The sequence below is a fragment of the Octopus bimaculoides genome, chromosome 2, assembly GCF_046866305.1.
Source record: "Octopus bimaculoides isolate indiv1 chromosome 2, ASM4686630v1, whole genome shotgun sequence".
Taxonomy (NCBI): Eukaryota; Metazoa; Mollusca; class Cephalopoda; order Octopoda; family Octopodidae; genus Octopus; species Octopus bimaculoides.
In genome coordinates this window covers 28,126,540-28,139,312 of record NC_142929.1, presented here as the reverse complement: position 1 = coordinate 28,139,312, position 12,773 = coordinate 28,126,540, and the positions used below count along the sequence as shown (strand labels likewise).

Below are 12,773 nucleotides of genomic sequence, written 5' to 3'. Positions count from 1 at the left end.
TTGCTGCAAACCTATTCAGTTTCAGGCTAGATCCAGTTATTGCATTCTGAATTTTTTATGAAGCCCATTCAAATAATGAATTTGTTTCCAATATCTGCCTAATCTGAAACTTTACAGGAGATATAACTCTGCTTATATTTTGTGTGTTTTAGGGATAATTTATTTTTAATCTCAACGTTGACTGACCACTCATTTTGATTCCATTATTATTATTATTCCAATCTCCACCTCCACATTCATAAATAGAAGCTCTAAAAGTGGTATTTAGGCATTGGAGAGCTTGTAATGGTCAGCTGCATAATTTATTTTTGTTACAGCAAGGCAAACTTAATAAAAACATCTTTTACTTATCTGAGGTATTTAACTGTTTTTATTATTCCTGAGCACTTATCTATTGACAATAGTGATGGAATTTGCTTTCTTATGTATTTAAATAATACATATGAGACACAATTAAGCATTGTTAATTACAGATACTTACAAATATATATATATATATTTGTATATATATATATATATATATATATATATATATATATATATATGATGTTTTTATCATCATATATATATATATATATATATATATATATATATATATATATATATATATATATATATATATATATATATGATGTTTTTATCATCATATCATCATATATATATATGATGTTTTTATCATCATATATATATATGTTTTTATCATTATATATATATATGATGTTTTTATCATTATATATATATATATGATGTTTTTATGAATTCCGGGTAGAGGTAGGGGTCCACCAAGGTTCCGTCCTCAGCCCCCTATTATTTACCATAGTCCTCCAGGCAATCACAGAGGAGTTCGAGACAGGTTGCCCCTGGGAGCTCCTCTATGCTGATGACCTTGCCCTAATTGCGGAGTCACTATCAGAACTAGAGAAGTTTCAGGTGTGGAAGCAAGGTCTAGAATTGAAGGGCCTTAGAGTCAACCTAGCTAAAACCAAAATCCTAATAAGTAGGAAGGTAGATAAAACACAAACCCCTTCAGGTAGATGGCCCTGCTCAGTATGTAGAAAAGGAGTAGGTAGTAACTCTATAAGATGTACCCGGTGCAAGCTATGGACACATAAGAGGTGCAGCAACATCAAAGGCAGGTTAACTAGCAAGTTAGTTTTTGTTTGTGGCAGATGTTCAGGTGCAATAAAGACTGCAAACAAACAGGAAACAACTTCTATCTCATTTCAGGGTGAAAAACTAGAGGTAGTCGATAGCTTCCGCTATCTGGGCGACCAAGTTAGTAGTGGGGGTGGGTGCGCTGAAAGTGTAGCTGCTAGAATAAGAATAGCCTGGGCAAAGTTTAGAGAGCTCTTACCCCTGCTGGCGACAAAGGGACTCTCACTCAGAGTAAAAGGCAGACTGTATGACGCATGCGTACGAACAACCATGCTACATGGCAGTGAAACATGGGCTGTAACTGCTGAGGACATACGTAAGCTCGCAAGGAATGAAGCCAGTATGCTCCGTTGGATGTGTAATGTCAATGTGAATACCCGTCAGAGTGTAAGTATCTTGAGAGAAAAGCTGAACATTAGAAGCATCAGTTGTGGCGTGCAAGAGAGACGATTGCGCTGGTATGGACATGTGGTGAGAATGGAGGAGGATAGCTGCGTGAAAAAGTGCCACACCCTAACAGTTGAGGGAACCCGTGGAAGAGGTAGGCCCAGGAAGACCTGGGCTGAGGTGGTGAGGCAAGACCTTCGTACATTGGGCCTCACCGAGGCGATGACTACGGACCGAGACCTTTGGAAATGGGCTGTGCGTGAGAAGACCCGGCAAGCCAAGTAAGATCGTTGCCAGTGCCCCTGGACTGGTTCTTGTGCGGGTGGCACATGAGATGCACCATTTTGAGCGTGGCCGTTGCCAGTACCGCCTGACTGGCTCCTGTAGGATTTTCGAGCGAGATCGTTGCCAGTGCCCCTGGACTGGCTTGTGCGGGTGGCACATAAAAGACACCATTTCGAGCGTGGCCGTTTTCGTGCGGGTGACACGTAAAAGCACCCACTACACTCTCTGAGTGGTTGGCGTTAGGAAGGGCATCCAGCTGTAGAAACTCTGCCAAATCAGACTGGAGCCTGGTGTTGCCATCCGGTTTCACCAGTCCTCAGTCAAATCGTCCAACCCATGCTAGCATGGAAAGCGGACGTTAAACGATGATGATGATGATGATGATGATATATATATGATGTTTTTATCATTATATATATATATGATGTTTTTATCATCATATATATATATATATATATATGTGATGTTTTTATCATCATATATATATATATATGATGTTTTTATCATCATATATATATATATATATGTTTTTATCATCATATATATATATATATATATATATATGATGTTTTTATCATCATATATATATATATATATATATATATATATATATATGATGTTTTTATCATCATATATATATATATATATATATATATATATGTATATATATATATGATGTTTTTATCATCATATATATATATATATATATATATATATATATATATGATGTTTTTATCATCATATATATATATATGATGTTTTTATCATCATATATATATATATGATGTTTTTATCATCATATATATATATATGTTTTTATCATCATATATATATATATGATGTTTTTATCATCATATATATATATATATATGTTTTTATCATCATATATATATATAAATATATATATATATATATGATGTTTTTATCATCATATATATATATAAATATATATATATATATATTTTTATCATATATATATATATATATATATATATGATGTTTTTATTATCATATATATATATATATATATATATATCATATATATATATATATATATATGATGTTTTTATTATCATATATATATATATATATATATATATATATATGATGTTTTTATTATCATATATATATATATATGATGTTTTTATTATCATATATATATATATATGATGTTTTTATTATCATATATATATATATATATGATGTTTTTATTATCATATATATATATATATATATATATATATATATATATATATATATATATGATGTTTTTATTATCATATATATATATATATATATGATGTTTTTATTATCATATATATATATATATATATGATGTTTTTATTATCATATATATATATATATATGATGTTTTTATTATCATATATATATATATATATATATATGATGTTTTTATTATCATATATATATATATATGATGTTTTTATTATCATATATATATATATATATATATGATGTTTTTATTATCATATATATATATATATATATATATGATGTGTTTATTATCATATATATATATATATATATATATGATGTTTTTATCATCATATATATATATATATATATATATATATGATGTTTTTATCATCATATATATATATATATATAATGTTTTTATCATCATATATATATATATATATGATGTTTTTATCATCATATATATATATATATATATATATATGATGTTTTTATCATCATATATATATATATATATATATATATATATATATGATGTTTTTATCATCATATATATATATATATATATATATATATGATGTTTTTATCATATATATATATATATATATATATATATATGATGTTTTTATCATCATATATATATATATATATATATATATATATATATATATGATGTTTTTATCATATATATATATATATATATATATATATGATGTTTTTATCATCATATATATATATATATATATATATGATGTTTTTATCATCATATATATATATATATATATATATATATATATATATGATGATTTTATCATCATATATATATATATATATATATATATATATATATATGATGATTTTATCATCATATATATGTATATATATATATATATATATATATATATATATATATATATATATATATATGATGTTTTTATCATCACCATCATTTAATGTTCGTAGGATTTCTTTTCTCTTTTTTAAGCAATTGTATTACTGCTGAACACTCTTGCTGCTGTTAATCATTCATTTGATGATGTAGGAGTGTTGCCTGTTTTGTTAGCCTTGTAAATTGGGAAAATTGTGTCTTGCTATGGGATAAAATGTATAGTGAAATTGGAAGTAATGATCTTCATGACAGTAATCCAGCATTCTAACTTCACTAGCCATTATAATTCACAAAATACAAAGTGTTCATTTAAATTTGAGGTTCTATGTAGATTTAGCTACTAACTTTTCACACTATTTTCGAAGAGAGGATAATTCACAAATAGAAGTAGAGTATTCTATAATATGGTGAGTTGATAACTTTTGGTCAACTAAATTAATCCAAGTAGTTAGTAGACAAAATATTCCTCTAGAAATGGGATGCAAATCTAAAATAAGCAAGCAAAACAACTCGAGTAAAATCAGCTAACTAGAACTTTTGTACAATAAATACAATAGACCTGGAGTTTAAAAGCCATGTACATGTTTTCTCATTGTGATACTTTTTTTGTGTATATGCATAAATGTAATTGTTTTTCCCAAACAAATTACATTCATATTTGAAGCTCTGAAGCTATAAGGTGTTACTGAGGCACTCAACTATAAGTCCACTGCATATTAATAGCAGAAACAGCTGTAAGCTAATGAAGTTCACAAGTTTATTCCTTTGTCCTCTCATTTTTTATTACTGCTCTTTACTAACACTTCATTCAGAAACATTATATATTGAGTTCTATATCAGGTTATTAGTATTGCAATGCCTAACCAAAGTGTGTGTGTGTGTGTGTGTTTTAAGAAGGGCTTCCAACTGTAGAAAACATTGCCAATGGAGATATTGAGGCATGATGCAGTCGTTGGACCCATCCAACACATGCCAGCATGGAACATGGACATTAAATAATGATATATATGTAGATGCAGTATGACCAAATGGTTAAGAATTTTGCTTTGCATCCAAGAGGTCTCTGGTTTGATTCCATTTTGACACATTGGGCAAATGTAATTGTCTACAGCCTTGAGCTAATCCATAACTTGTGAATGAAATTGGATAGGCAGAAACTATATTCAAGCCTATCAGCTCAATTGTACCTGTTATTCAAAAGGTACATCCTTACTACTACACTCTGTGTCATGTTGCTTCTGCTTGTGAATTACATTAAGAGTACGTGTGTTTGTGGAAGGCTCAGCCACTTCACATTAATTCAGTAGTAGTTATTCAGCTGATTTGGACAACTGAAGTTCCATTATCAAATAATGGAGACCTGCTATGTTTGTGTATGTGTGTAGATAGCTTAGCAAGAGGGGAACATAGGGACATTTGATATAGCTATAAACAATATGAGTGGGGGGATGTTTTGCATATTAAATGCAAAATATAACAGGACCTTGGATGTTATGTAGTAACTTGTTCTTCATGATGATGAGTTAACTTAGGACTACATCATCGTCATGGTTTAACATGTCTTTCATGTGACTTGAGTTGGATGGTTCAACATGATCTGATGACACACAGGACTGCATTGAGCATGGTTTTTATGGCTTGATGTCTTTTCTATCACCAACCACTTTACAGTGTGTATTTGATACATCTTTTCATGGCACCTACACTTGGGTGATTATCTTGTCCTTGGCAAAACTAGTGTCTTCTCTACCATTTGCTGTATTTTTTCATTCACTAGCACTGAATAGTTATCTCCAATACCAGAGTGTTACCTTGTAGATAGTAATGAAAAGGGACCCGAACTAGTGGGTGATAGAGAACAAAGAGGAAGTGAGATAGCTTCATGAGGATGGTTTGTTAGAAAATTCAACAGAAATAGCATGAGCCATAAGAGGGAGATATGGAAATAGAATTGGAGTACTAGAAGTGAATGCTCGGAAGGAGAGAGTGATGTCAGTGAATGGTAGGAGCAGGAGTAATTTGAGGAGTGATGGATGTTGGTGAAAGTGATGGGTGTCAGTGAGTGACAGGGAAAAGAATGATCAGAGGGGCAGAAAGATGACTAGCAATAAAGATGAGGTGATAAGTGGGAAACTGAAGGAATACTGACAGATCCAGTGTGATGCCATCCTTGATTACATAGGTGATTGAAGATAGTGATAGTAGAAGGGCACATTGATGGGAAAGGGGTGAGTGGTAGATGAGAAAGAGGAAGAGAACAGTGCAGGGAGACTTAATGGTTGGGAGTGACCCAAGTGTAGATTCTATACATCCCAGTCTACATTACCTTTACCATCATTTTTTTTACATTTGTTTTTCTTTGCTTACATAGGGTTGGTGAGATCTCTGTAACATAGCACTTTACTACAAGTTGCAGCCCTTTTCATCCTTCTTGCAGCTCTGTTTTGTTCCATATCTTACTTGGCCTCCTTCATCCTCAGATTCCACCCACTTAGGCAACTGTCATCTTCCATATGCATTACATGCATTTATTAGTTTAAGTAATTTGAGATACCGAAAAGAACATAACACCTTTTAAAGTAGTTGTATGCTGTCAATTTAATGTGACAGTCCCCTGAAGGGAATAATACTACTGTTGGTTAGACCTAGAAAGCTGCTCCAGTTACTGTTGGCCTTGACACATTTCCTGTGTCCTTATGTTTACAAGGGGGAGACAAGCACCTCTTCATCTAAATTCAGCGGTGAGTATCATTAGTTATAAATTTCCAGTGAATCAGTAAATGGTTCATAAGTAGTTGTATGCTGTCAACGTAGTTGTATGCTGTCAACTTAATGTCACAGTCCCCTGAAGGGAATAATACTACTGTTGGTTAGACCTAGGAAGCTGCACTGCTTCCTATCGGCCTTGACACATTTCCTGTGTCCTTATGTTTACAAGGGGGGAGACAAGCACCTCTTCATCTAAATTCAGCGGTGAGTATCATTAGTTATAAATTTCCAGTGAATCAGTAAATGGTTCATAAGATCTAATGGCCAGGGTAACAAGACAGCTTCTGTGCAACTTGGGCAAATAAATAACACAAGGTAGTTTTGTTTGCATCAGTATTTTGTGTGCATTTTCATTGTATATATATATATAGGATTTTACTTTCTTTTGCTGGTATACACATATACAGCAAGCATCCGCGTCCATCTTCCAAAAGGCATTGAGCAACCCAAAACACAATAGTTGAAGACCTTGTCCAAGATTCCATTTAGCAGGATCAAACCAAGAACCATGGGGATGCAAACGCAAATTTTTTGATCTCACTACCATTAATAGATGAAGCTAACAAATTAGACAAAAATAGAGTAACAGATTTTTGGCAATTTGATAGGTTTGGGAGATGACTGTAGTAGTATATAAAAGTAATAAGCCCCTTTAAGATGGTCATCATAAGTGTTATCTGAAAAGGTGTTGTAACAAATTTGTGTGTGGAAACAGATGTTTATACTTTTCATACTTAGTTTTCTGGTAAGCATCTAAAAACATTTACTCGTGCATGATGATTATCTCACAGCAGCTGCATAAAAAAAATTATCTATTAAAATATATTCTTCATATATATATATATATATATATATATATAAAAAGAGAGAGAAAATATATACAATGTGTTATCTCTTGGAAGATTTGTATCTACAACATAATATAGCTGACAAAATATAGTAAACTAGATATGCAGTTTTTTTTTACATATTTTTTTACATATTTTTTTACATATTTGATGATGAGCAAAGACTCTAAGGTATATATACAATTCAGCATGTCTAGTATATCTGAGAATTAGTCATCAGACACTGACTGCTGCTGTTTGTTATAGCATATCTTGAATAAATGTTTAATTAAAATCGATATTTCATGGAATATTTTCGACTCTTCTTGGATAGTTTTTTTTTTTTTTTCCTTTTTGTGACAAAATGGTGAATATTATCTTTTAAATCTATATCACCTGTCCATTATGTAAATAAATAAAATGCAATATATATAAGCAAATGTTGAAGCTTTTCATGAAATCCAGTCATGGCAGCATTATTGCAGTCATCAGATATTTTCAGTTAAGTATGTGTGTGTGTGTGTTTGCATGCACACATGCAAAAGGTGCACTGTATAAAGCATAAAATAAGTTACTGCATAGCAGAGACATTGCATTCAATGTAGAATGTCTGTTAAGACTCAAGAAAACATAGATAGCAATAATCTTTTTGATGTGTGGCTTTTGAACATCTTGTGTGAAAGTCAAATTGAGCTGGACAAGCAGCTGGTCATTAAAAGACATCAGTTATTTGTGAAAGAAAAGCTACAAAGCTGTGGACATGTCCTAAATTGCTATTGAATTGGTCAAAGTGTAAGAGGAAATGAAATCTTAGGATGATAGGCCTAACAGATAAAATGAAAATCAAAATTTTTTTGTTTTGCTTTGTTGAGTGGATCTACCCAACCTTTTCTGGCATGGTAAAATAATTTTTTAATAGTTTGGCTGGAGGAAGAATGGCAGTTCTCATGGCTGCTTTCCTTTTAGGTCCTCCAAGACTGTTGAGAGGAAGAGATCCAGAGTGAACTCCCCTAAAGATACCCAAGGGTCAGCTATTGGGTGGTGCTAAATCAGGCAAAAGATTGTCATATTTAACACAAAAAAAGACCACACACACACACATAATCTTCAGCTGGGTTTGCATTCAGAATCTATGTTTAATGGATCGGCTGTTTAGTAAATAACATCAGACTTTTTAGGGATTTCAAAATCAATTAAAACATATTTAGGAGCTGTTACTTCTGCTGACAATAAAGGGATTCTCTTTGATACTTGGATGATAAATTGTATGATGTTTGTGTTCGAAGTGCAATATTGCATGATAGTAATGCATGGCATTGAATGTGGAGTATGTAATGTTAGTGTGAATGGATGTAGATTACAAATGAATTGATTAAAACAAAAGAAAACTGGGTGTAAGAAGTTGTGTTGTGAGTTGAGGGGAAAAAACTTAAAATAAGTTGCAGTAGTTGTATGCAAGAGAACAGAAGAGTTTTTGTAGTTGTGTGCTGGTTTGGACAAGTGGTGTATATGGAGGATGGTATTGGAGCAAAACAAAGTGCTTAATGATCCAAGAGAAACAAACCTGCAGAATAGGTAGACTGTTGAAGACATAGGGAAAAAAGGGATTAGGGCTAAACTTAGGATTGAACCTCACAGAAGAGATGATTAAAGACTGCAATAAGTGGTGAGACTGTAATGGAGAAAACTTTTGTTCATTCAGGCATGGAAAAACCAACTATAAAATAATGATGTAGGACCATTATTGTATAGTGTATCATTAGAAATGTGGTATAGTTAGAAAAACAATGTGTAGAATAAGTCTGGTTAACTAAAACTTTTAGTAATAAGCAATTTCAGAGATGTAAAATGCAATTTTAATTATTGTTCTGTTGTTTAATTCTAATCAACCCTTTAACATTTAAACTGGCCATATCCAACCTGAAATATCCTACTTGTTTTATTTGCAAACTGACTAGATCCAGCCTCTCACCCCTATCTTACATGTCACTCTAAAAATAGACAATCGCATCACTTAAATCTCAAAGCCACAAAATAATGCATGATTAATTCAAAACAATGTGAATAAATAAGCATTACATTTGACAAAGTAATCTGAGTATTAAAGGGTTAAATTATATCATTTTTTTTAGTTCATTGATCCTAACAGTACATATGAGGCAGATGTCTATGATGAACTCTTAACTCAAGCTGAGATTCAAGGATATATAAACCAAGTCAATGGTGAGTCAACAATTCTTATATTTTCTATGGAAATGCACTAAGTTATTTTGTTAAATTTCTTTTTAAAATATTAATGTGACATGTACAAAAATAAAAATGCATCAGAGTGAAAGATTCTCTATAAACATGTTTCATTATAAAATTATCATAATTCATACAGATTAAATTTGGTTGATTAAAGTTTCAAACTTCATGAAGTAACTATCAGTCATTAAAGGATTTAGTACTTTTCAAAGTAATGCTAAAGCTTTAATACTCAAGAATCCCTTTATTTCTTGCTCTTAATAACATTTCCACACAATCCAGTTTCTGCTATCAGTTAAGTAGATACAATGAAAGGAAATAAGAGAAATTGACACAATCAATATTGATCATAGTGATTTAAGCTAATTTCTATATCCATTTTTTTTTCTTGTATGTTGAAGTTAAAACTGTTCAGCTTATGACTAGAATATGAGCAGTTGAGCAGACTAAGAATTATAGTATTAAGGATTTCATTTATTTGTTTATATTAAAAAATTTAAGCAAAATGTATAATTCCCGATTTGTTCTTTTGATATTTTTCAGTTTACACATCATTGACTTGGATCAATGATGCTCTTCAAAAAATGGATCGTGATTCTTTGATTAATGCTCTCACATCAGGTTTTCTATCACTGAAGAATGTAAACCTCAACAACATTGACTTCTATATGAAATGTCTGCAAGACACACTTGAACTGAAAAAAGTAAATATTTATTTTAGTAGTTTCATGTAAACTTTCTCAAATTAAATCTGCTATTAACCCTTTTAATGCAGAAAAGTTTTATATATCAGTCTTTCTTTTGTTGGGAATGTTATGTTTTTAATTATTTTCTGTTGAAATATGTAAAATTTATTGAAGCAATGTCACTTGCAGAATATTTTTTGGATGATGTTTAGCATCATTACTGAAATAATCATGAAATTTAATTTCACAGTGAAAGGGTTATTAGTAGTAATAACATCTAAGTAGTGATGGTAGTTTTATATGGGTAGACCAGCTCTCAACATTGTTCCTTATGATAAAAATGCTATAATGATAAATTGGAAAGCAAAGCAATATTTTACTCTCTGGTCTATTCTATAGAATACTTAAATTATTTATTTCTTAGTTAAATAATGGTAGAACCTATAAAAATAATAGTAGCATTTTGATTTAAATAGGTGAAATTTGTATGGTCAATGCTTAATTTAGTTATTAGTTGGTATTTCATGGAAAGAAAAAATCTGATATTGTATCTGTTTTCAGCATTATTAGTAAGGAGTCTTGCTTATAAAGTAAAATAATTTTGTCTTTAATCTTTAGTTGTACCATTACATGGAAATTCTCATTAAAGTTTCACATAAAGATAAGAAGTGTGGAGGAAGGTTTGATAAACGCAAAACAAATTGCAAAAATTTACTTTTAATCAATGTTCCTTCTAGTTTTTCCCTGCCAGAGAGAGCAACTTTTGATGCTTTGAGCCAAAACATTTTAAATTCAAAGGTAGTGCATAGCATTGAAACTTTCATGCAGCTTATGAAACACGTTTGTGAAGTATGAGTGGTTACATTTTGATGTGTACCACACTATTACAACAACTGTGCAGCCATGCACCCTACCAGCTTCGAAGGAATGTGTATGATTGTGATTAGTTATTGCTTTATTGTGTTATCATTGAATATATATGATAGGTTTTAGAATTTGAAATTTTACGTGTGTGTTATTTAGCTCTGTTACTGCAGGTTTCTTATTTATTAATGCCAACAAGTCTTCAATAGTATTTCATAAAATATAAAACAAGTATTAACTTTTAGAACCACTTTCACATGCTTGTAAAGTGTGGTATAGTCTATTTGCTGAAGCAGTTGTTTTTCCTGCTAGATGCTCTTTTTATTTAAAATCATTCATCTGTGGTGTACAGAGGGCTGGAGGTTATTTACTGCTCAAACAATAAAGCTAGGACAATCAGTTAGATGCCTGCAATATGATGACAGTAATAAGAGTTCAACTTCTACTATGTTGTTAGTAATACAGTACTTAGCCTTACATGGTGCTTCATTCATTTTTAATTTTAGGTTTCTTCTATTTAAAAAAAAATGATTTGGTAGAGATCATTCACTGCATAAATTACCGATATAGCTTATTCAGAATACTGGGACTGTAAAAGAATTATACCTATACTCCCTTCAATGCAGATGTGATTGCTAATATAATGGATATGATCTGAAAAATAATTACACTGCAAATTGCATCCTAATGATGTTGAAATACATTTAAGAGTTTTGATAGCTGAAACATTACAGCACTCAATATCATAAAATCAGAAGAAGAAAAAATTCCTCACAATCTAAACTGCTTTTGTTAGGAAAAAAAAACTTTGTTAATAGGTGGAAAATTCCCACCTCATTCTCCCCCCCCCCAAAAAAAAATCTTTTCAACGGGTAAAGATATTGATCTTCAAGGATTTATACACGTGAATGAACTGCTGCTAGCTGCAACTCTTATATTATCTCAACTTATAAAATCTATCCTTTACATTTTTCTTGACAACTGTTTTTCATACCTTCTTGATATATTTTATTTGCACAGAACAATAATGGTGGCGATGTTTTCTTAGATAAAGATGAAGTTCAAGCTGCAATCAATCTTGCAAACCAGGAAGCAGACGTAGAATATCAGAGTATGTGATCTTTTTCTTTCTTTTATGCATTTTAGAATAGATTGTGAAATATTTACACAAAACTTGTTAGATATATATTTCTTTCGGGTAAAATTTTATAATTCTTCATTCAATTACACAGTTCTCTCAGAAACCAGTTCCTATCCTTATCAAATGCTTTAATCTATCTCTTAACACAAGAATATATGCAACTGCATGACTTTCACTTCTTTCACCCACCAACTTCCAATAGCCCAAAGATGTTGAATCAGTCATAACAATCATCTTTAGTTTCCCTCCACTCCCAGTGGCCATCTGTATGGTTATGGTACTCAGCTCTACCAAACACTTACCCA

At 31.0% G+C, this 12,773-nt stretch overlaps 1 protein-coding gene across 2 annotated transcripts in view; it reads left to right on the top strand.

The window, feature by feature from the left end:
* The window catches only part of LOC106872737 (ras GTPase-activating-like protein IQGAP1), a 176,189-nt gene that overhangs the window by 111,950 nt on the left and 51,466 nt on the right, over positions 1-12,773 (top strand). For both annotated transcript variants that reach the window (XM_089342174.1, XM_014919820.3), the window contains 3 exons: positions 9,663-9,753; positions 10,321-10,481; positions 12,348-12,438. In XM_089342174.1, the coding sequence (XP_089198300.1) occupies positions 9,663-9,753; positions 10,321-10,481; positions 12,348-12,438 (343 nt within the window). The remainder of the gene's footprint in view (positions 1-9,662; positions 9,754-10,320; positions 10,482-12,347; positions 12,439-12,773) is intronic.